This window comes from Brachyistius frenatus, unplaced genomic scaffold, assembly GCF_029030835.1.
Source record: "Brachyistius frenatus isolate BFR_SWC_R1_liver_20210118 unplaced genomic scaffold, ASM2903083v1 Contig_6, whole genome shotgun sequence".
Lineage (NCBI taxonomy): Eukaryota > Metazoa > Chordata > Actinopteri > Embiotocidae > Brachyistius > Brachyistius frenatus.
The window spans coordinates 7371131-7396463 of NW_027210605.1; the positions used below are offsets into that span (position 1 = coordinate 7371131).

At 41.2% G+C, this 25333-nt stretch overlaps 1 protein-coding gene across 2 annotated transcripts; it reads left to right on the top strand.

Annotated features, from left to right (window-relative positions):
• Positions 1–1104: 1104 nt before the first annotated feature.
• gpr61 (G protein-coupled receptor 61) lies at positions 1105–25123 on the top strand. 2 transcript variants are annotated; one of them, XM_069688953.1, is made up of 3 exons: positions 1105–1136; positions 18474–18606; positions 20928–25123. In XM_069688953.1, exon 3 carries the CDS (start codon positions 21188–21190, stop codon positions 22595–22597), a length of 1410 nt encoding a protein of 469 aa, XP_069545054.1. In that variant the 5' UTR covers positions 1105–1136; positions 18474–18606; positions 20928–21187; the 3' UTR covers positions 22598–25123. The 2 variants fall into 2 exon arrangements, with proteins under 2 accessions (XP_069545054.1, XP_069545055.1); XM_069688954.1 differs by lacking the exons at positions 1105–1136; positions 18474–18606 and adding an exon at positions 15624–15684.
• The last annotated feature ends 210 nt before the right edge of the window (positions 25124–25333 follow it).

The following is a 25333-nucleotide window of genomic DNA, read 5'->3' on the forward strand; positions in this document are numbered from 1 at the left end:
TGTACTTTATTTATTATATAGGTTTTATGTAAAATATAGAAAGATTTAGGAAATACAGGTATGAACATAGCGTTAAACCTCTGTCTGGCCAAAGCGCTGTAGCACAGTGACTCTTGTGAGATGGAGCTGAAAGTGATTAATGTTCTGTTCGACTCCACTTCCTGCTGTGATGGGGATAGTGTTGCCTGGCAACTGCTGCGGCCTTTCGTTGACTATTTTGGCTCCGTGGCAAATCTGAGGTCGCCTTGCCTTCTCTTGTTCTTGCATGTACCTGCTCATATGGGGTTTCGAGCAGAGCTCGATGTATCGATATCTGAAAAAAAAAAAGGCTCTCTCTCTGGTGCATGAGCTCTGGCACTGAAAGAGAAACACGGTTTACCTAATGTACTATCTTATCGGCATGTATTCAAATATTTAAGGTGTAAAAATGTGACAAAGCACCTATCTTTCTCTGCAAAGTGGGCAGTTAAGGGAAACAGAAACCCACCACTTATCAATCATTAAGTGGCTGCAGAATTGTTTAGTAATTCTTGTAAGCAGCACTCAAAGAAACTAGTAAGCTTTTGTTTTACCTGAGATGACCCGATCATATTTCAGAAAAGATAACATGAACAACTCTGAGAGCTGTAATCTTCTGTGCCCACGAATCAGTGAAATCTTCATTTCATAGCCTGATCACACAAATATAAATGATATTTACATAACAGCCTATTCCTGTGCTACATCTGGCTTCTATGCTGAAATGATAAACACACACACTTGTCACGGAGCCAAATGGTTTACACAACACACAATTGGAAGCAACTACACTCCATGTTGCAGCTGCAGCTGGGTCTACAGCACAGGACAAAATACAAAGGTTTGTTATTTGCCTGTACTTTACTTACTCTCATTGTCAAACTGTTAAGATAGTAGTTTTTAAAGGTGCAATAATTAACTTTTTGACGAATAAAGTTCTGAATAATGACATTTATAGCTAAATATGGCAAATTTCTTCTTGCAGTGTTTATGTCCACCTGATACTTGTAGTCTATGTCCACCTTCCTCTTGTTGAGCTCCATGTTTGGTCTTTTCCATCTCCCCAGGGACATATCTGGCTTTTTAGCTGCTAAACGCTCCGCTGTGTTCACCACCTAGTAAGCATGTCTGTAGGTATCGTACAGTAGAGCTTTTTATGTTGACAAAAATGCCTGCTACTGCTGAAAACAAAGATATGAGAGCAGTGAGAGAGAATCAAAACAGTGAGATCCTGACTAGAGAGTTTAACAATAAACTGAAACTCACTATGATGCTCAGTAAGATGCAGACATAATGTGATAATGTGTAGGTGCATAAGTACAAGCAATGCCTTTTTTGTCACATTTCTTTTACATTCAACTTAATCCGTTGCTATTATAAATACTTTTTATTAAATCTGCTTTAAAGGAAGTGAAGTGTGAAATACTGAATGCACTCATGCTGATGTGTAGTAAACACTGAAAATGACTTTCTGATGAATTTATGGTTAATTTTCTCACTTAAAGGTGTTACTGTGCTGAAGTGTAATTTTTTTTCATACATCTGGTGTTGCTCATGCAGGCAAATAGTAGGACAGCTTGCCCTAAAGACATTGTTAATATTGTATTAGAGGTAAATAAATTGGTCAAACAGTGGTGTGACTGACGCAGGTAACTGTAGCTATGTGAGGTGTTTAGCTCCTCAGGGGTCAAGTTGCCCTTCTTGCGGTATCACTTTGATCTAAAGCTAGAAAAAATCAGACATGTGGACGCAGGAATGGTCTCACGAGGAAAGAGAGAGACAGAGAGTGAGAGAGAGAAAAATAAATATAACCGTTATCTTTGTTTAGCCTACGTCTGGACTGCTCTTGGTTTCCATGGTAAAACGTAGAGTTTTGTGTTTGATCAGAAGTGCAGGGATGAGACAAGGTCACTCGACAATCATATCTTAGAGAAGAAGCCCACATGGGATGGCACATGCTTCAGTGAAAGCACAGCTGTTTGTAATCTTGGCATGTCTTGTTCTCCCATCGCTTAGCAACAGGCCATGCTTTAGCCATGTGCGCTCTGATAGCAGAGACTACTCTAAATCATGGAGAAAGAGCTGCAGGTGTCTGCCTTCACTGAGGCACTGTGAGCACTAACAATGGATATAATCAGAAGGCATGGCACACGCTGTTTTCACTCACGAATTACAGCCATCACTACTACCGTTATAAGTTTTACTGTAATAACTGGGCATAATTACCTCTGTCAGGTGAAACTGGCACGACTCATTACAGATCTATTTAAATCTTGTGGGAAATATCAAATATCCTACCAATGACTCAATATAATTTTGTTAGTTGATATTGTGAATAGAGAGAGAGATATTGGAAGATCAGGCATTTCCCAGGCTCTGCCTCTAATACCTATTAAGCCCTTCCTCAGGGCGAAGATAAAGGAGTTGATGCATGTCGGTTGCTCCCAAAGGAGACAGATGATTCTCAACTAATTAACTAGGTAGGAAAATAATAATAATCCTCTGTCTTTGCAATAAGAGCCTTGCCCCTGCACTCGGCCAATGAGATGAGGTCTCCTGGAGAAGGCAGGAAAAAAGCTCTAAATAGTCTGAATGACTCATCATCATGAAAATGTTTGGCTCCTTGTGTCAGAAACAAAAACTCAAATGGAATTTCTGCTGTTTCGAAATTACAGTATTAGTTTAAGTCTATATGTATGTACCTGCACCTGTCCTCATCATTCATGTTCAGTATTTAACTAAGCATCTTTTGTAACTCTCTGCTTTCGAGCCATTTTGTTGCAGCAGCCATCAACACAGAACCTTTTACTTGGCAGATAAAAACCCCTGTCCCACTTTGTAAAATCCTCTGTCCCTTTTGTTATCTTTACTAAAACTCCTTCAAGCCTGAGTGGACAGGTTAAAGCACTGACTTGCAAGGCTTGTTTGCTGAGCACTTTTCCCCTCACTTTCCTGTGCCTGTGTCTGGGGCCACTGGTGGCACATCAAGCCTGGATTAACAGGGCTTCTCTGCAGCTCTCCAGTCAAACGGCAATGATTGTGCTCCAGGGGAGACAGAAAATTGCATCTGCGTTTTGGAGTGTAGCGCTGTAATGAGGCCAAAAGGAAACTATGCATAGAAATAATAGTGCAGTCCTGAATTTCTCCAGAAAATGATCATGTTATGGTCATATACAATTTTTTTCCATTTTAGAACTGAGCGTAGCTACTATCTTTCGCATGTAGCGCAGTAAATCAGTTTGAATGGTGAATATAATGGTGCTAAAACAAAATGGAATACAGACGCTTTTTACAGGAATGAAACTGGACAACATGTACTTCTCCAAAACCTCAGAAAGATAAATACAGAGACATTACATTATAATGGGCTCAGCACTATATGATACAGGAAGGGAGTGTAATTGAGAGGCTGAGTGGCTATACCTCTAGAGTCATAACAAAGAGAAGATTAAGGAGGCTGAAAACATAAATCTTCTGCACCTTAGCATAAAATGAAATGTCCAACAAGCCACAAATCAGTGGCCTGATCCCGAGTAGGATGGAGAGCGATGTTTGGTGGGCCGCAAAGGAACCAGGAAGGACAGGCGAGAAATACAGTGCTGAAAGGAGAGATCCTTAAGGGGAAGAGAAGGAAGGGAGGCAAAGCGAGTAAGAGTTGGACGGAATGTCCTTTGGCTACGGAGACAAGTGTCCCGTTGCATCATTAGATCAGGGGTGTTTACTGTGTGCCTTTTATTTATTCATCTCTGGGCTGTGAATAATTGAGCACACATGAGAAGCTTCCTTGTCAGCAGAGTTAAAGCCAGAGCCAGCTGAGGGGAAGCAAATTGTGTACTTTTATCTAAATCTATTTAAAGTTTCTGACATTTGAAGAGAGATTAGTGAGTATTGAGTTTCATAAAATAATTTTTTTGGGGGGCTTTGGAGTGCTCACATTTTACATGTTTGAACCATTTGACTCCATGTAAGTAATGCATATACAATCATCTGCAGAACTGCAAGAGGTCCTTTGTCAAAGAAGGATTTTAAGTGAATGAATGCAAATGTTTGGATTATCCTGGTAGCCCAAGAGAAAAAAAAAAAAGGTTACTTGAACCAAATAGAGCCACTTATTCTGTGTGTTGTGCTCTCATTTCTTGTTGTGGTCATTCTACGGGACTATGATTAGGACAAATATGTTGTCATTCAATTGCCCTGTGGTGGTAATTAATGAAGTGTATTTATTCAATTCCACCGCTAATTGTTTTACAACTGAAGTTACTTTAAAAAACTAGAATTATCACCTCATGGTTGTCTGCGTCTGCCAGCCATTACTGATCACATCCATGACTGTCCAGACTCGTATAATATATGTAATAAAGACTTCAAAGGAATTTGGTCAATGAATCTGATTCAGATTAAACACAAAGTTGTTGATGCTTCAAACATGAATGTTTCAAGTAAAGAAGCTACAAATTCTAAAACATGGCTGCTACACACATCTTCAGTCCAGCAGCACAGAAGACCATAGTTTCAAGGTGGACACCCAAGATTAGTGTCACCAATTCAGAATCCAGCCAAATGTGAAATATGCTCACAGTCTTCCCAATTCTGTTCCTCAGTTACGTCATCGTGTTCACAAGAATGGGACGGACATGAAGTAAGAGTGACCTTTGACCTCTAAAACGCATTTGTCCATTCTTGAGGTAAAGCAAATATTCGTGCCACATTTGAAGAAATTCCCTCAAGACCTTCTTGAGATTTCGCATTCATGAGCATGGGACAGACATGAAGCCAGAATGACCCTGACCTTTGAACTTTGAGCACCAAAAGCTTTTCTGTTTATCATTAAGTCCAAGTGAATGTTTGTGCCAAATTTGAAGAAATTCCCATCAGGCGTTCCTGAGATATCCCACTCACAAGGATGCGGCGAACAACATTAAAATGTAATACCTCATGCCAAGGCTGTCACCAGCATGCAATCATAAAAATGGAGCACACATGAGGAGGTTCCCCATCAGCAGAGGTGAAGACACAGCCAGCTGAGAGGAGACAATTCTCTATTTTTACTTGCATGTAAATTTCAACAAGCCAGACAGCTCGCTTCTTCAATTGATAGACACATCAATTCTCTCAGATGCTTCTGAAATTAGTCATCATGCTCAAAGCACTCAGACAGCCCATCTGGATTCCCATCATTAGCTGTTTGACTATCATCAGATACAGGAATGAGGTTTCCCTTTGGCATCACTTCTCATTTCCCCAGAACTCTGGCCTTCACAGTGCCAGCCAAAACAAAACCTGACTGCCCTGATTGCATAAGACCAATGTCTCATGCCTGACTGCACTGCAGTGACTCCAATATGAGTAAGAGGATTTTATAAACATGTTTTGGACTTTCCCCTATCTAATCACACCTCATTCTTAGCTCTATCCTGCCAAAATGTGGATTGTTCAATCCCACAATGCACTGGTAGGAAGTTGGCCCAAAAAGCCAAGTCAGCTGCAGCTCTGGCAGACAGACTCAGCCTCCTGTTAAGCTGGAACATGGCCTTTGCAGTTATTATATAATGGCTGCTGATGTCCTTGACTGTCTATAATGATGGAGTGAATGAGTCAGTTCCTTCGGTGCTGCAGCATGTATCTATTATTCAGGTGTGGGTTCACCCTTAGGTGCTCTCCTTTGTGCCCAATTTATCATGTACATCAAATACTGGACAGTCAGTCAGCAGGTCTGGTGACACACAAGCATGAGAGATGAGGGAGCTTGCCGTGACAGTGCACCGTGCCTCCAGCACTGTGCAGCTCTGTTTCAGATATAGAAATTCAAGTTTATTCTTTCGCAATTTACTGTCAAATTTAAAGTAAGCCATGACAGTGTGATGGTGAATCTGAATTAACAGTATACCCTGACCCTTAAACTAAACCAACTCAAAGAAATTCAGCTCTGATTTGTTTGAGATTTTTCCTATTCTCAAAATGTCTAATATGAAAAAGGCCTCGTTAGTTTGCTCTTTATTCAGGACATTTCAGATCTCACAGTACAAGAGAAAAGCAAACAAAACTCAAACACACGTACTTTTATCTATGTCTATACAATACAAAATTAAGAGTCCAGTCACACTCCTCTATTAACGGTTCTGCATTGGAAGAGAGAATAGTAAGTTTTGAGCGTTACGAAAGGTCGTAGTTAAACTCAGGATGTGAGATCGGGCCCATAAAATAAATGCTCCATCGTGCCAATTATCTACCTGTATTAACTGTATTGACACTATATACTTACTTTAAAAAAGCAATTAGCATTACCTCCACTGCAACATTAAAATGCTGCTTATAGAGTATGCTAATGCATCAAAATTAATCCAATAAATGAACATAAAATAATTCAATAATACTGTAATTTTACATTAACCTGCATTAAATGTTTTTTTGGGGAGCTGCAGAAAAAAGTCATGAACACAGAACTGACATAGTGTCTTTTAAGCTGATTCGGGCAACATGTCAGCAAACAGCTGCCTCTTCACACATATAGCAGTTACGGAGCAACATTACCAATCATTTGGAGTCTGGGCTGTTTGACAGATGTATGTCTAATATTTACTCCCCATTTAGCTCTTTATCTGCCAAATGTTCCACTATTTCACCAGTTAGTTGCTAACTCTGTCTCTGTGCCACTTGGTGCTGTGTAAGTAGCGTACGGTGGATTTTTAGATCCTCCTGCTGAAACAACACTGAAGGTGGACTAGAGAGTCGACCACAAAGGTAGGTTTGGAACAGTGAGTCAAAAAAAACTGCTACAGTTTGCTGTTGAGCTGAAAGGAACTGTAGAGTCACAAGATAGTGTGGTTGGATAACAAGTTTATCACTGCGGTCGACCTTTCACATTACATGTAGTCATTTGATCTATTCTTCATCAGTTAGAGCAGCTTTAACTTTTACTTCTAAAATAATATTTCTACACTGTTGTACTCTTCAAGTAAAGGATCTGAATACAGTATTTGTTTCACCATTGGCTGATCCACACCATTTTCACTTTTTCAGTGATTATATTCAGATTTCTTCATTCTTGAGATTCACTGAATGACTCATTCAAAGCTACTGCAATCCTGATACCATCAGATTTGACATTTGCATCACGATAATGACTAACTCAGGGTAAGGGGACATCCTTCACACTGCAACCAAAACAGCCACAATGAATAGAAAAAGCCTGGTGCCATAGGCGATTTGAGAGGGAGTGCATGACTGTAAATTAAACAGATTTGTTTCCAGCCTGTGTCATTCTATAATAATCTTCTGCTTTGGGAACAGTCTTGTAGTGAGCTTTAAGGGATTTAAAAGGCTCTGCTTCTCTTGCTGTTGCCTCTATTAATCACAGATCTCTGCTCTCTCTAGTTTGCGGACATTTTCTGGGAATCAGGGTTTAATGCAGGGTCATTATCATGATTCCATCCGGTCCCCGCAGCCATTGTCACACTTGTGTGATAAGTTGGAATACAACTCTTCCTGTTACACAAACACACAATGGAAACAACATTTGAAGTTTTTTTTTTCTTCCCTTAAGCACTAAACTATCCTAAGTTTTACTATATCATTGGATTTATGCTTATGACTTTTAAAGATGGCTCTGGCTTCTCTTTAATTGATATATGATCATTTTTGAGTTAACAGGCACATGAAACAGAGGAGTTAAGAAGAAAAGAGCAGTATGCAGGTGTTGTTGTTTTTTTAATCTGTTTGGATTTCTGTTGCCCAGCACCTACAAAGATTTAATGGATATCTTGTGTTTGTCTCCTGATTGATGACAATAAACAGACAAAGTAAAGGAATAGGTGCACAATTTTTGCCAATGAGTACACTCATTTGCTTTCTGACAGAGAGTTTAATGGGAGGATTGATATTACTGTACATCTGTATACAAAATGAAAGGGTATAGCAGTTAGCGTCGCTTGGCACAAAGACTGGAAACGGAGGCAAACGGCAAGCCTGGCTCTTTCTAGTAGCAAAAACTCTGCTATCCAGCACTTCTATTTTGTTTGTTTAATTCCTGCAAAAACCATAAAGAACGAATCTAAGAGCTTTTAGCTTGTTAACCCGATAACAGTGTTCGTGATAAATGGGACCTACTATGCTCATTTACAGGTTTTTTTTAAATTTTTATTCTGGGACTTGATTAGCTTTGCATGATTTGCAGTTCAAAATTATTTTTAATCATCTTATGCTGGCCCATTATGCAGCCCCTGTATCTAAACTGGCTGCAGCTTTATTGTTAATTGACAGATGAAAGTGGTACTACATTTCTATCATTTAAGATAAGCAAGAAAGCAAATATGCATATTTTCCATGCATGTTGAACTGTAGCTCTCTCTGTCGTGAGGTTGTGAAGGTGCTGCTTTTGAAGATGTCAAAATGTGTTTTAGTTGCTGATGAACAACTGCGTCGGAGTGCTCGACTAGCTTGAAGGCTGCTTGGCTGATCTTCAGTTTGTCACCCTTCTGAATGCTGACAGCTGGCTTACATTATTAAACACACACCATCTGTCTGGATTTCACAACATCACCCTCCCCTTCCTTCTGCTTCTCCTCCTCCTCCTCCTCCCTATCCTGCCTGCAGGAGTCAGCACTATGGCTCTAATGAGGGCAGTGGAAAGAAAATGCAAAAATAAGGTCTGAGAATAGAAAAAGCTAGTCCACGTACTGTTCTGTTTCTGACATGCAGTCTGTCCTGATAGTTGAATTTCCCTTGTCTCATGTGATCTGGTGGGACACACCAGACCAGCAGCAGCAGCTGCACACTCCATCCCAACACACTGATAGAAAATCTCACAAACTGCACTGAAAACGTGACGTGCTGTCGTGTCAATGTTTCACTTTTTGCAGACCTCTGGCATTTGTAATGTTCTCATAAATATGTATGTCATGACTATCTCTGTTACCTAATGTTCATGTCAACAGTTAGACTGAGTAATTTATCAGCTGTCAAACCACAAAGAATGTGTTGTACTGTGATATTGACACACAATAACTTTTTATTTCAGCAATCACTACATGGCATTCTTGCCATTTTAAATCTAATCTCATTTAACAGCTTTGTAGAAAAAGATGTGACCATTTAAATTTTGGCATGTCATTAGTCTTATTATTCACAGTGTTTTTCCAGTTGTTTTCAAAGTGGTCTAATAGTCATTCAACAAAAGGCAGATCATTCCAATGAAAACATTTTTATGCCTCTGCATCAACAGCAGCTGTGGTCATTGTGTGTTTTTGTGTTGTCTGTAAGTTCTCCCCAATAGCTGTCAACGCAATATCTGAGGAAAGCCTTGGGGCAATGTCTTCAAACTTGGTCAAAAATGGTCAGTTTTCATCAAATATGGGTTGACAATTTGGTGGTTGAAGATTAAAGTTAACGTTACCCTCACAAAAGGCATCACTCCTGATTTTACATGCTAATTATGTCACAATTTCACATTGTCTAATAGGTCATTTTATATCCAAAAGGTCAAAGGTCAACTCCACTTTGACATCAAAATGTTCTTCACAAATGCTTTTCTGTCCAACACTACAACTCAGAAACATATTTCACATTTGGTCAAGTACTGAATTGGTGGCACCTCATTTTCATCCCATTCTTGTGAATTCTTGTATCTCAGGAACGCTTTGAGGGACTTTCTTCAAATTTTGCAAAAAAAATCCCTTTGACTCAAGAATGTACATTTTAGATTTTGGTAGTCAAAGGTCACTGTTGCCTAATCTTTGTTTCATTCTTGTAAACGTGATGCCATAACTCAAGAACAGGTGACATTGTGACATTTAATTTGGTCAGACACTGAACTGGTGAAACTAATCTTGGGTGTCCATCTTGAAACGGTGCTGATTGTGTATATCTCCTGTGCTGTCAGGTTGAAGATGTGTGAAGCATCCACATTTTAGAAATTGTAGCATCTTTGCAGCAACACCCATATTTGCTGCATTGTCTACTGTCATGGCAAAAACTCTTGTTCTATCAGAATTGACAAAAAGGTCCATATTACATCATGGCCTCTATGTTTATAGGGCCAGCTATGCTGGTAATATGACTGAAACATCTCAACAACTATCGGTTGTTTTGTTATGAACACTCATTTGTGGACCTCAGAAGATGAATCAAACTGGCTTTGGAGATCCCCTGAATTTTGCTGTAGCGCAACCATGAGGTTGAATTCTTAAGTTTTGACTGAAATACTGTATCTCCACATAATACAGAATATATTGTCATGACTTCATGAGCAGACATTCATGTTTCTTGCGGTATGAACTGTAATACGTTTGGCGAGCACCTGAATTTTGTTTTAGGACCGTGATTAAATCAAATGACTTTGGTTTATTACCAAATACCTTCACAACTAACAACATTCCCATCATCCTTAGCTGTACTTTGAGTGCCATGCTAATTAGCAATTGTTAGCATGCTAACTAAGCTACACATGATAAACAGCATACTCTGAGAATGAACAATTAGCTCATAGCTCCGCTGAGACTATGCAGCCTCACAAAGCAGATTGTTGTAGACTCTTTTTCCATCACTGCATTCATATTTCTTGAAAAGTTGGTTTATTCATTATGTTGTTTGGAAACATATACCTGTGGGGTCATATTTTTCCATGACATTAAATGCACATACATCAGTGAAGAGAGAGTAAACTCTGCACTTCAGGCTAAGAACTTGACACTCGCATAATAAAAAAAAAAGTCACTGCAACATTCATCTGATACACTCTTTGCCATAAAATGTTTTTTCATGTTGTTTGTGTTTTATCTGCTAGTTTGCGCTGATATGATGCTGTTGAGCAGCTAATTTGCCAACGCTGCAGTAACACTGCTCCAGTAAATGTTTCATTAGCCCACCTCCACCCCTGCATCCACCTGCGGGCCCTGAGCTTACAAGCCTCCATGTTCATCACTCCTCACTCTCTGTAGGCTGACCCTTTCATGTTTTTTCAAGGTCAGAGTCGAGGTGCAGCCATCCACTCTGTACTTATTCACATCATAAGTTGTTCCCAGAATTGGCTGACTGAAATGGATTCAATATTTTTGTTCAACAAGCAATGTTTTAATTCATGTTAAAGTTTCATGTTGGTATTGATAAACACACATGACATATTCATTTAATAAAGTCAGTGGTCTTTAGGCATTTTTTTTTTTTTAAAGAATGAGCGGATTTGTTATATAGTGGCTTTTCTCTAAAGAGATAGAGGCAAGAATCCCCTTTATGAAATATAAAAAGTTACAGTTTACACCCATTCCCATATTATCAAAATGGATTCGCCGAAACACTGGGAGGTGGGCTAAGTGAAGACCTGCCGGGGCTCATCTGCGCTGTCATTTATGGTAGATGCTCACTGAGAGGAAATGCTTCATATTTGTGGCAGCTATGATGTCACATTTAATACTGTCCAAGCTTCCTGGTAAATAGGGGAGAGACGGTCGAGAATAAACACTATGCTGTCTTTATGAGCAGAGATGAGATTTGTGATGTTGTAGGGTAATTCAGGGCGGGGATGTGACGGCCTCGGTTCTGCTTGATGATGTAGCCATTAATCAGATGACTGACAGCACTGATTGGTTTCTCTGAACATTACACTGCGGCTGAGGGAGTTTGCTGTTTGTATTATACTGTAAGTGCTTTCCTCTTACAAGAGACTGACAGCAGTTAAATACATAACCTTAGTGTTAATGTGCTGCTTCAGGCTAATGGAGAGAAGAATGTGATGCACCTGGTTTTAGCTTTAAATGAACAGTTGGAGAGTTTAGCCAATAAGCTTGTTGTCTTTTTATGCTCTGAGTTAGACTTGGTCAAAACAAGCCAATGGAAGCAAAGGGAAACCACGAACCTGGCTCCATCTAACCTTAACAAAACAATCAATCAAGGGACTCTAAAGTTCACAAATTCATGTTAGGTCTCAATTTATATACAGTCTTGTGCTTTTAACATAATTTATAACACACCATAAATGTTTTAATTATACCACAATGTGTACTAAAATTGCGTGGGTGATTTAGATGGGTTAAGAGACATTTATTTAAAGGCTTACTGCAGGCAGGGAAGTCATTGTTATTTTGTTCACCCAATGAACATGTAGTACAGGGAATGGTCAAAATAATAGGAACAAATCATGTACAGTTTTGCTACAAACTGTTCTCAAAAGAATCACACATCTCTGGTGTAGTTTTGACAAAAATAAAGGGAAAGTTTGACCTATGTTGGATTTATTGGCTTGAATTATAGTGTTCACGTCATTGTGTCCTCCTCTGTATTTTAGGTCCACCAGGTCCGTTTGGTTCTGAGCTGCGTGTCCTTTTGACTGATGATGGTTGGGTCTTGCCGCATTTTAAAGCAGCAAAGCTCCTGCAGGCCATTTGTGACTCAACCAAGGACATCTCACCTCACTGCACAACCAGCCACATGCTACATAGCCAACTGAATGTTCTTATTCATGAATGCTGTCACCTCCGGAAAGTCAGAACGAAGAATTTTACTTTTACTTCTGATGTCAGAATGCAAATTTGTGTTTTGTACATATTCATGAATCCTTTACTGGAAAGATAATTGTTTATGATAATCAGAAAGTGAATTTGTCAAATGACATCACAATTACTACAGATTGTGAGAAGAGAATGAAAAACAGTAATTTGGATGTGAGTCATGATGTTCCCACAGTAAAAAGCGTGACCAGGAAAAGAAGCATTGAGCCTCTTTGTTCTAGGAATTACGTGATAAAAATTTACATTTTATGTCAATCACAGAATCACTGCAAATCTTAACTTTCTGAAAAAGATAAGATAAATACTACCAGCATTTAATGAAATAAATCATCCAAAAACATGCACCTCAGGTCAGGTTACCTGGCACCGTGCCAGTGGCAGCCTGTTGCAGCAGCTCTCCCCTGAGAGCCCCCCTGCTGTAGCGAAGAAATTTCCCCTCGGGGATTAAGAGAGTACTATAAAATTTAAAAAAAATAATGAGGAAGCAGCCGCAAGAACTCCGACTCAAATGCCTGCAAGTGGCCACATTATCCTCACTTTTTCATTTTTTATAACAGACTTAGCTCTTTTTTTTTCAGTTTCAGTGTTATCATACATCCCCAGACAGATAGCAGCTCGGGACATCGGTGCTCATCAGTGACTCAGTGTGTCACAATGAAGGTGCCAACCTGGAGAGTGCTAATTGTGTCTGTTTGGACTCCGATGCATGACTCTGGGAAATCAAACAGCACAAAATGATTAGTGTATTCTCTGGCTGCCTACACTGAACAGGTTGTCCCTGGAGTCCAAGCAAGCTTTTCCAATTTGCATCAATGATCTTTAATGTTGGTTCAGTCAGCTCTTTAAAAAGTACATTTCACTTGTGATCAAAACTTTGCAGGAAAATATGTTGAAAAAAATCGAATAAAAAAAAACATTTTTGGGAATTAAATGTCTGAAATGGTGAGGTGCTGTTTCCTCAGTGCTGCAGAGTAACTGTTTAAAAACAGGCAGGATAAGATTTGTTATGATCTACATGCTCTAATAACTCAGAAGGAGTTAGTGGAGCATGTAGATCAACATTTGGTGACATTTTTTTCTTTCCATCTCAAATTTAAACAAACTGACTCAGCACACCCTAAAAGTCTACTTTGGATCATTGCTTCTCTCCCTGCAGTTACACAAATTATATTTGGTATATTTGTGATTAGTTTAGCTGAAATATGTCAGGATGAAGCTCAGAGGGTTTTATCACGTGTGTGCACCCTCTCCTGTTTGGTGGGGTGTTAGTTATCAGTCAGATGTGACCTTCCAGGTGGATGTTGTTCTTGGTTTTCTGTGGGAGGATAAAACTGGAGCTAATCTGATTTAATTGTGGTCAGATACTGGCTACCCACATATTTTATAGATTTACTTTTAGGATTTAAAGAGGGTGAGGAAAGAATCCAAATATATTGAAAACATGTATAATACAGATATTAATGAATGAATGAAAATGAATGAATCAATAAATAACTCATTTTGCCAATAATTTACCTTAGATAATAATGTGTACAATATATTCCTGGCCCTGCTACCTGGTATGTCACTCAGTAAAGGAAAAAAAACCTGTTTGAAACAGTTCAGCTCCATATAGAATAATACTAAAGGATCTTTGCAGATCATGTTATCCCTGTGTGTTTGACATCAGCCCCAAACATGACCTCTTCTTGCTGGAATGTGTGTGAACACTGCACATCTGCATCATACATGAGACTAAAATGCACTGAGCGATACAGTCATAAACAAATACAGTCTATCTTGCACCTTTTGCCTCAGATATATTCACAAACTGAAGGCATTTGCCTGGACCAATGATTAAGTCATTTGCCTGCAGTGTGTGGAACATTAATTTAAAGGTTATGATGATGACACCGTTGTACAACTATATATATGCATAAAAGTCACTAAAAGTCCTGTTCCATAAGCATGAATCATTGTGCTCTGGAGCACAGTGGTGTTGATGTGCAGAATAAAAGTACACTGCTCAAAAAAATAAAGGGAACACTTAAACAACACAATGTAACTCCAAGTCAATCACACTTCTGGGAAATCAACCTGTCCAGTTAGGAAGCAACACTGATTGTGAATCAATTTCACCTTCTGTTGTGCAAATGGAACAGACAACAGGTGGAAATGAGGCAATTAGCAAGACAACCCCTATAAAGGAACGGTTCTGCAGGTGGTGACCACAGACCATTTCTCTGTCCTCATCCTTTCTGGCTGATTTTTGGTCACTTTTGCATTTTGCCAGTGCCCTCACCACTAGAGGTAGCATGAGGCGGTGTCTACAACCCACAGAAGTTGCTCAGGTAGTGCAGCTCATCCAGGATGGCACATCAATGCACGCTGTGGCAAGAAGGTTTGCTGTGTCTGTCAGCACAGTGTCAAGAGCACGGAGGAGATACCAGGAGACAGGCCGGTACACCAGGAGACGTGGAGGGGGCCGTAGGAGGACAACAACCCAGCAGCAGGACCGCTATCTGCTCCTTTGTGCAAGGAGGAACAGGAGGAGCACTGCCAGAGCCCTAAGTGGGGCCTGTGCTTACAGCCCGACACCGTGCAGGGCGATTGGCATTTGCCAGCGAACACCAAGATTGGCAGCCTCGCCATTGGCGCCCTGTGCTCTTCACGGATGAGAGCAGGTTCACACTGAGCACATGTGACAGACATGACAGAGTCTGGAGACGCCGTGGAGAACGCTCTGCTGCCTGCAACATCCTCCAGCGTGACCGGTTTGGCGGTGGGTTGCCGCACAGCCCTCCATGTGCTAGCCAGAGGTACCCTGACTGCCTTTAGGTACCGGGATGAGATCCTCAGACCCATTGTAAGACCATATGCTAGTGCAGTGGGCCCTGGGTTCCTTCTGATGCATGCCAATGCTAGGCCTCATGTGGCTGGAGTGTGTCAGCAGTTCCTGCATGATGAAGGCATTGATGCTATGGACCGGCCTGCCCGTTCCCCAGACCTGAATCCAATCCAGCACATCTGGGACATCATGTCTTGTTCCATCCACCGACGCCACGTCGCACCACTGACTGTCCAGGAGTTAACTGATGCTTTGATCAAGGTCTGGGAGGAGATCCCTCAGGAGAACATCCGTCATCTCATCAGGAGCATGCCCAGGCGTTGTAGGGAGTGCACACAGGTACGTGGAGGCCACACACACTACTGAGCCTCATTTTGACCTGTCTTGAGGAATTTCCACAGAAGTTGGATCAGCCTGTGATCTGATTTTTCCACTTTTATTTTGAGTATGATTCTGAATCCAGCCCTCCATGGGATAATGATTTTGCTTTCCATTCATTATTCTTATGTTATTTTGTTTTCAACACATTCCACTCTGTAATGAATAAAGAATTTCAACTGGAATATGTCATTCATTGAGATCTAGGATGTGTTGTTTAAGTGTTCCCTTTATTTTTTTTTGAGCAGTGTATATTGAGCCATCTTAGATGTTGCAGTTACTTGTTAAATGTGAGAGCTCCCCCTATTGATGAGATCTGAGATCACAATGGAAAACCGAATTTGATCAGCAGCTGTAATTGAGCATGAATCAGCCCACCTGTGTTCAGTTAAACAGAGAAGAGGGAATCTGAGAATAACCAACATCCAAGCATGGTTGCAGAACACAATTAGCACTACTCCAAATAACAGGTAATGCATGCAGTGAGTATGAAAGTGTGAATGTTTGTGCCCTGAGGTTGATGTGGGGTGGGGTGGAGGTTTGGGGGGACAGGCAGGGAGGATAAAGTCGGGGTTGCCATGGAAACCATTGTATTTCCCTCTCCTGTGATTGGTGCTGCTGGCATGAGCAAGTATCTGCTATTTCTGTCAATATTCAACACCTCAGACATGAGCTCAGTCACAAGACACACAAAAATACAAACAAAGACTCCTCTATATCCAGTTTCCTTCCTGATAATTCCTCAGTAGTAGTGCTATCATCATATCTTGGATTATTATACATTAGAGTCTCAGGGTATTAGTTATCGTTTGTGCCTCAGTACCCACTAACATGGTTTACTGATAAAATACATTTTAGGGAAAAACTGAATATCTGATACTGTCTTTTTCTTACAGTTCATACAAGTGACCACAGCTGCTCAGCAGCAGCAGTACCCAGTCTGATCACCAAACTGTACCTGTAACAAAATGCACACAAAACCTGTTATATACAAGACAAAGCAGAACTATTTAATTTATAAACAGTTATATAGTAATTAGATCAATTGATGAAGGTGTTAAAATTAGCAATTGATTTACCAGAAAAGAAGCAATGACTCATTAACTAATCAGGGTTTATAGAGCTTCACTTCTATTATTCCCAAAAGTATAATTCCCCCCCCCCCCCCAAAAAAAAAAAAAAAAAAAAAAAAAAAAAAAAACCCAGCAGAGGACATTTCCAGAGGCAGCAACACTGACCCAATGAATTTAAAGCACAAAGATAATAGAAACATGAAGGAACAGACTCCAAATTACTCTGTTGCAAAAGGATATCCATGTCTTACTGAAATAGTATGGCTAGGGTTTATCCAATAATTACCTAACGCATAACGATTTTTTTTTTTTTTTACTTTTTTCAATAACAACATTTTAACAATTAAAATAAAAATGTACAGTCTGCACCTTCACGACCCAGGAGGATGCACAATGACTACCTCTCACACTTCTGCCTACGTCTATGGATGCATCTCAAGGCTCTGTCCCAGTCTTAGGTCTCATCTTTCTTACCGTCCTCAGTTTGTATATGTCCTCAATGAATCAACATGTCATACAAAAGTAAGTTATGGAATGTCGAAGCTATTATTGCTCTTGTAGGACTCCAACTAACACGTATTACCAATATCAGTTAATGTGTTGATTTTTTTTTTTTAATACTTTTTACTTGCAATATCCAAAACACAAGTAGCAACAAACACTCCAAAAGATATTCTGTGCAAAAATACTAAATAAGTAATCTACTGTAAAACACAACTATTCTTTACCAAGGTTATTTTTTGTATTGTTTGACGGGTGTAAATAATAACTGTTTTTATACTAATATTTGAAAAATATAGAATTCATAAACAAACATTTTAAATGCACAATCCAATGGGTCCTTGTTCTCACACACTGCAGTGGTAAACAAACTCACTCCTGAAAAAGCTCAGTGAGTATGTGGGTATATATGTGGGCCGGCACTAGTAAATGTTAATCTCGGCTCATTAACATAAACCACATTCTTTTCTTCTCTACAAATCAATAATCCAGCCTCGTGAGAGAGCTTTTGCAGGATTGAGCATCAGGGTAGATCTTGGCCAGCTGAGATAAGGAGACAGAGAATTAGAGAAATGCTGATCCTGAGGATAGAAGTGATTTTCTCTCCTAATTGTTGGGTACTCCTGGCCTTATTAGTGGGACCTGATGTGACCTGCAGGGAGGGGTGCAAAGCAAAGCCATATCTTCACGTGTAGACCACAAGGTGGCGAGGCACTAAGACCCAGTGGAGAGCAAGGGTGGCTGGGTCCTGCCTGCCCGCCCGCTGCCTGCCTATCGGCTCGGCACGGCTCTGCAGTTTCTCTGGGCGCATGCCGAAGCCAATACACGTGTTTGTGGAAGTGAGTGTGAGGTGGAAGAGTGTCCTCCTTTTTGTGCACTATACTCTGGAAGACAGGGCCCCCTCTCCTCTTTTTTTTTTATTTCTGGTTTCAAATTTGTCTGCTCCTGCTCTGCTTCTCCCACCTCGGAGACCAGGCTGGGAAAGAGCTGAGTGGACGGAGGTGTGTGTTGTGTATGTGAAGGGGAGGGAGGGGGGGGGGGGGGGTCAGCGTGATGACGGCATAAAAGAGGCCAGGTGAGGAGGAGACACAGGAACGCACCTCTCCTCCTTCACTCTCTCTCTCTCTCTCCCCCCCCTCCCTCCCATCCCCCCCCCCCCCCGTGACGTGGTGCCAGTGTGTGTGTGTGTGTTTGTGTGTGTTTTCTGTGTGTGTGTGTGTGTGTGTGTGTGGGAGAGACCGAAACAGGTCGCCGTTGCCTCAGCATTCTGTGAACCTGCACAGGAGGAAGCAACCCTCTCCAGACTGAGGTATGTCCCCGACTTATCATCACACACATTTCCAGCCACAGCTGCCCTGTCAGCAGAGCGCGTGGGGAGACGCGCGAGTTTTAGGTGGAAATTAGGATGCTGAAAAGGTGGGACTTGGACAGATTGTTGACTCAGGAGGCAGCGTGTTCTTTCACCAAATCGCACATCACTGTATCGCTGTGTCCATGTCAAAGGACAACATATGTGGAGGCAGATGCTTCGTTTCACATTTGTTGACGTGGAATCATGTTCGTCGCTCGCATGTTGCTGCCGAGGAGTGAAAGTGCTCTGTAATAGGCAGACACTTGAACAACAGGCTAGTTTTCGCCTCACAGTAAACACAGTGTCATGTGCATATGATAGGGTCATATGGTTTCCAGTCAGCAGCGAGATTCCGCACGACCTTATTTTGGAGCTTGACGTGACATTTTTTTGTAGCTTTTGAGGCTGAGTTTAAACATACATTTGAATTGTTGTCATTGGTTTGATTACGTGGAGACTGCGCTGTATGGAAGTCCCTATTTTACTCTGTCAACATTAAAAAAATAAAAAAAAAAAAAATCTTTTGTGTGGTTTACACAGAGCATTTTAAAATGGCAAGGCTTTTTAATTGGATTTTTGTGTTATGAAAGACCCTCTGAGATTTGAAACCACTTCACTTTGGGGAGTTGGTAGTGAAAATATGTTTCTTTAAAACAATCAATGCTGATCAGACGAAGAATCCCCCAAGGGCTTCTCCACAGCTGTTGCTGCATCTTGTTGGGACGTATTTATAGGTTATTTAATTGGGCTGAAGGTGACTGTAACCCTTTGACCTATTCAGCAAAGGCCACCTACTTGCTTCTGTCAGGTGATTGTTGTGCTTGATGTGCATACGTGGGCAGGAAAAGAAGAGGCGCCTTACAGGGATGAAGCCTGTCACACTTGTGAAATGGAAAACTTGCACCTGCAGGTGTGCAGCATATGGAAATGTACCAAAGGCTGGGTGTTCATTCCACAGCTTTTACAGTGTGTGGGGTTGTGTCCAGGTGAGGTTATGACAGTAAACACAACGCAGGGCCTACTCTACCAGCAAACACTTCACTGCTGAAGGTGCTCCACAAGCATTACATACATTTTAGGTCATTTAATGGAGCTGCATAGTTTTTATTCAGAATTAGTTCATACCGTGAGCTGTTAAGAATCCATATCGGCACATCCAGTCATTCAAAATGCTTTCTTATAAATAAGGAAATCATAAGAAGCTTAACATATTAAATGTTCATGGGAGGATTGTAAGCTTCGAATATGAAGAACATTTATTGATCTTTTCCTCCCATCACTTCAGACAGCGGGGAGCTCTTTAATGCAGAGTTTTGCAGTTTATTTGCTCATCCAATTTGCTTCTTCACTCGGTTAAGGGGGACATATGGTCCACTCTGTGCTTTTAGCCTCTCCCTGGGGTGCCGGTTGCCCTGAAATCACACATCTGAGGATGCAGATGTCAAATATGTTGCAAATTATGACCCTGGCAACGAGCAAGAGCAGAGTGCATCCAGTCTGACAGCTTTAAAGCTACAGAACAAGAGTAACACGACTTTGCTTGTACTTGACAGATAAGGATCATGGCAACACAAAGGACTGCGTTTTGATACATCTGAGACGTGTTGAATTGATTATGGTGTATACATGGACAAAGGAATAGTTTTAGGGGGTTAAAATATTTATTTTTGATGGTTTTAAGAATGACAAATCTATAAAATTGTCCAATCTATATTTCAACGACATCTCGATCATATACATAATCATTTTCCTTTATACAGTATTGTGCAAACATGTTAGGAACTGCAGGTAAAGTGCGGATGCTTTCAAAAATAATACCGTAAATAATTAGTAATGTGTTAACTTCATACAAACATAAAAAAGACCCCCCAAAAAACTGAAATCTGATCATTATTTAGGCAGGTAGGTTGTTCCAAGCATCATGGAGAACTTGCCACACTGTTGCAGGACTTCTTGCTATTTTTGTAGCTGAAAATAGTTCTTTATGACTCAGGGTCTAAGTTTGTGTTTGATATCATGCTGCAGAATCAATATAGCACTGATCAGGTGTCTCTCTTATGGTATTGCATAATGGATAAGAATTTAAACATTTTGCCTAAAACTCTAAGACGGCACTGAATATCATGCAACTTTTGAAATAGAATCAGACAACAAGTATTAGGCATTGTTAGACTTCAATAAAAAAATAAAAATAAAAAAAGGCTTTCTCTCAGTGTAAAAGTCTCTAATGTTTATCTTTACCAGTGGCTGACCTAACTGGACTCTCTCTTTTGTTTCAGATCTTTCCAACTGAACGGCTTTTTGGAAAGAGCAGGACGCCTTCAATGAAAGTTGTGGCATATTCATGGAAGTCAGTGAAAGCTTGTGTGATCGTCTGTAGAGCTCCTGGCTAAAGTTTATGGGGGTCAGGGCCTACACGGGTCCTGCTGCCATGACAGAAACCCCTGCCTGAGCTTCTCAGTGACACCCTATGACAGGGGAGGATGGGTGATGGGCCCGTGAAAGTCAGCGGACTCTCTCCTCTTCATCCCATCCTCTCATGGAGCGCCCTGTCACACCGAGCCCCTCCTGGAACTCTTCTCTCTCCCCATTTCCAGCCTCACTGCAGCTGAACATCTCTGACGTGACCCCGCCCATCACAAGCACCCCTGGTGGGATAGATCTGAATCAGTCCCTGGCGCTGTGTGCTATGCTCATCATGGACGTGTTGGCAGTGGTGGGCAACTTGGCCGTGATGGTTGTCATCACCAAAACAACGCAGCTGCGGAAGTTTGCCTTCGTGTTCCACCTCTGTCTGGTGGACCTGCTGGCAGCGCTGGTGCTGATGCCTCTGGGGATGCTGTCAGACCGCATCCTGGTGGACGAGGCGCTGTGTCGGAGCTACCTCTGCTTAAGTGTGTGTCTAGTGAGTGCTGCCATCCTCACCATTTGTGCCATCAACGTGGAGCGCTACTACTACATTATCCACCCCATGCGTCATGAGGTGAAGATGACAGTGGGGGTGGTGGTGATGGTATTAGTGGGAATCTGGATTAAAGCCGTTGTCATGTCATTGCTGCCTCTCCTGGGGTGGCTGCTCCAGGGGAACCAGAGTCTGGGGACTCCTTCAGTGCTCGTTCCTGGTCAGAGACACTGCTCCCTTCACTGGACTGGAGGCAGAACCACACGCCTGCTTTTCATGGTCTTCTTTACGTTAATCTATTTTCTGTGCCCCATGCTGATCATTCTGGTGGTCTACTGCAACATGTTCAAGGTGGCCCGAGTAGCCGCCATGCAGCATGGCCCCCTCCCTACCTGGATGGATACGCCACGACAACGGTCCGACTCTGTGAGCAGCCACTCCACCATGGCGGCCAGCCTGGGAGGAACTGGTGCACGCACCACCCCTCAAAGGACCTTCAGCGGTGGGAAGGCCGCAGTGGTTCTGGTGGCAGTGGGAGGCCAGTTCTGCTGCTGCTGGCTGCCATATTTCTCCTTTCATCTCTACTCGGCTGTGGTGTCACTCTCTCCCTCCTCATTGGCCCAGTTGGAGGACGTAGTCACATGGATTGGCTATTTCTGCTTCACCTCCAACCCCTTCTTCTATGGCTGCCTGAACCGGCAGATTCGCGAGGAGCTAGGTCGCCACCTGACTTGTTTTTTCAAGCGGGCTGGGCCCAGTGAAGTGGAGCATCTGCCCAGCCGTGAGGCCTCTATTGAGGAGAACTTTTTGCAGTTCCTCCAGGGCACTGGATGCAATCTGGAGCCCTGCAACTCTCACGACAGAGTCAGCCCAGAGGAGCCAGAGACTGAGGGCCTTCAGGAATCAGCTGTTCAGCAGAACACGCCAGCTGACTTCCACATCCCAGGGCAGATCCTTGAGGAAACCTCAGAGTTCATACAGCAGCAACAGCTGAACAATGAGCTACATGTATCAGAGAACTGCTGCAAAACTGTACCAGAGCTGTAGCTGCCTCGTGTACTGTCTCTTTTGCCATCGAATAATCCAATAAATACACTTAGTTTTATTGATATTTTCTAGTATTTCTTCAATTAATTCATCTCTTGTTCAAGCTACAACATGCTTTAAATCTATAAATCCGGTGAACTCAACTGTCTTTAAAAGACACATTTGAATATATCTTGTACATCCTCTCATTCATGTCCCCTACAGTCATGGCGCTGCAGCTTCACACATTTTGAGAGCCATACGGTGTCAGGCTGTTTCTGTGTCATATCAGCAGACAGATAACGAACCCTTGTTGTGTTAATCACAGTTCAGTGAAGTGACAACGTCACATAAACATAACTTTAGGGGCAGCATAGTTTTCATAGTTTTATTTCAAACTTTAGGAGCCGCTCAAAGGATCTTTTCATGGGCAAATTCTCAGTGACATGTCCAATTTAGTTTACTCCTTCATTTCTCTTTTAGTTTCCTTCAAACATGACAGGACAATGTACAATATACAATTTGTCATGTCACACTTGCTATTTCATCACACTTTAATTCCATATGCTTTTTTGTCCTCTCAATCAATGTTTCAATTTAAATTCAATTCTAAAACTACAGGACAAAATGTTCCCTCATGTTTGTGTTTTCAGACTCGACAAAGCCATTGACAATCAGTTCAAAGTGACTCCGTGATACAACAGGTTCTTTACAACCAAACAGATGTTTTGTTACAGATTTAACTAACAATCTGATCATTAAAAACACATCAGGCACTAAAACATCACCAACAAAGTGTCTGTAGAACTGCTTGTTGGAAGAAAAATGGAGTTAAGAGTAAAGTGAGTTAATGTAGCTGACGCTGCCAATTTGTTTGGTGAATAAAGAATCTGTTTCATCATGTATTTATTCCATTTATTGCACATCTCATACCACCATGGATTTAATGCAAAAATGTTCCTCAGTATGGCAGGGAATATTCAGAGCCATTTTCAAAAAGTCTCTCAGTGTTAAATATTCATTGTGTTGAACACGATCATTTCACAGCTGGTGCTGCTGGTGATATTTATCATAAACAGGCTGGTGTATTTTTAACCATTTTCCAGGAACGTTATTATCCTGTTTATCTGTCTTGTGATTATCACCTCCTCACCAAAATCATCTCACATTGGGAGGCTCGTGATTTCACCCTCTTCTTCCTCTCAAAGAAAAACATTGTGATTGGTTTCATTTGTTTGATAGCGGCGGTGTTAAGGATTAAGGCTACGGCACATTAAAACTGTTGAAATAAGGCTCGGTGTGAACAGATCGGGACGTTGCAGCCGAGTCCCCGTTACCCCTCAATGTCTGTGCTGTTTACAGGTAAACACAAGGAGCAGTGCGAGCGCTCCAGTGTTTGTGCAATAAACAACCAGGCTTATTGTGGCTACACACAGCACACAGGTGTGACAATGCTTACATATGGAAAGCTTTGCCTTTGGCCTTATTTAGCAAGAAATGGAAGACACTAGTGATACTTCCTCTGATCTCAGGTGGAATATTGTTTGCACGAGTCACACGAGCAGTGACAAATGTTCCAAAGAAAACTACAAGGCACAAATCTCTCACTAATACTCCTTTTTTGTTCTTTTTCTACTTGCTCTTTCTTGCTGCCTTCATCTATTTTGGACTGCCTTATACTGGATGGCATGATCACAAGACACTCAACACAAGGCGAACAGGGAAGGTTCATAGTTTGCTGCGAGTCAGAACAAAAAAAGGTCCCTTTGTCAGGGGAAGACATAATGTTCTTAATTTTCTTAGATATGGCTTTGTTGTAGACTGTTTCAGGCAGCGTTGCCATATCGTCTTGTTTTAAAATGTTTCTTTTGCACCAACGTGAGGCCCAAATGTAGTTAGGCATAAAGTCAAAAACAACGGTGAACAGTTAGTGAGATGAAATTGCTGCCATCCTCCTCAGTGCCGTGTGTAATTTAACTACAGAATATAAAACTATTAGAGAATTTCATGTCACAAATTCATATAAAACTGCCTTGATTTATTTCACCAGCTCCTGGGAACAAGGGTTTAATCTCTTTAGATAATCTGAGCTCTTCCCCATTGAGCATTATTGATTATCTCCTTTTTATGGTTCAATGCTGGAATAAATTCGTTGATATTTCACACAGTCATTATGCTGAGTGTACATCAACCTACCATTCAATCAGCTGGACTTCCATTACCGCAGCGACAAAAATTGCCCAGACCAATCTCATTAAACGCTTTAAGCTCTATTTTTGCTGCCATCTGTTGATTACGAGCATGGAGAAATAACCTGTTCTTAAGGTGAAAGGCAGATAATATTTTCAGCTTCAGGAATATTCATGGACATTGTTAACTATAATTTGTTAATTGTAAATCATTAGTACAGTTCATTTTCCTCTCTGTTTCATCTTTTTTTGTGCCTGAGCTAAAAAAGACTGTTAGGATTCTTCATTATTTCGTTCTGTTTTTCTCTCTGTTAAGACTACCCTGTGTATTCCCCATCAGCTGAAATTATTAAAGACATAGAAAGAAGATTAACACGAATTGTTGTGGTTGTTGTTGTTGTGGTTGTTGTTGCGGCAGACATTTTCAGATCAATAATTGAGTGATCCAATCAATCATCTCTTTCCTCTCCTGCCCTCTAGCTGCCTCTTGCTCTCTGAATCTCTGTGTCCTTGCATGTGAGCGTGTTGCAGGTAGGGGGTGCTGTGTCGCTGAGGTGAAATGAAGCAC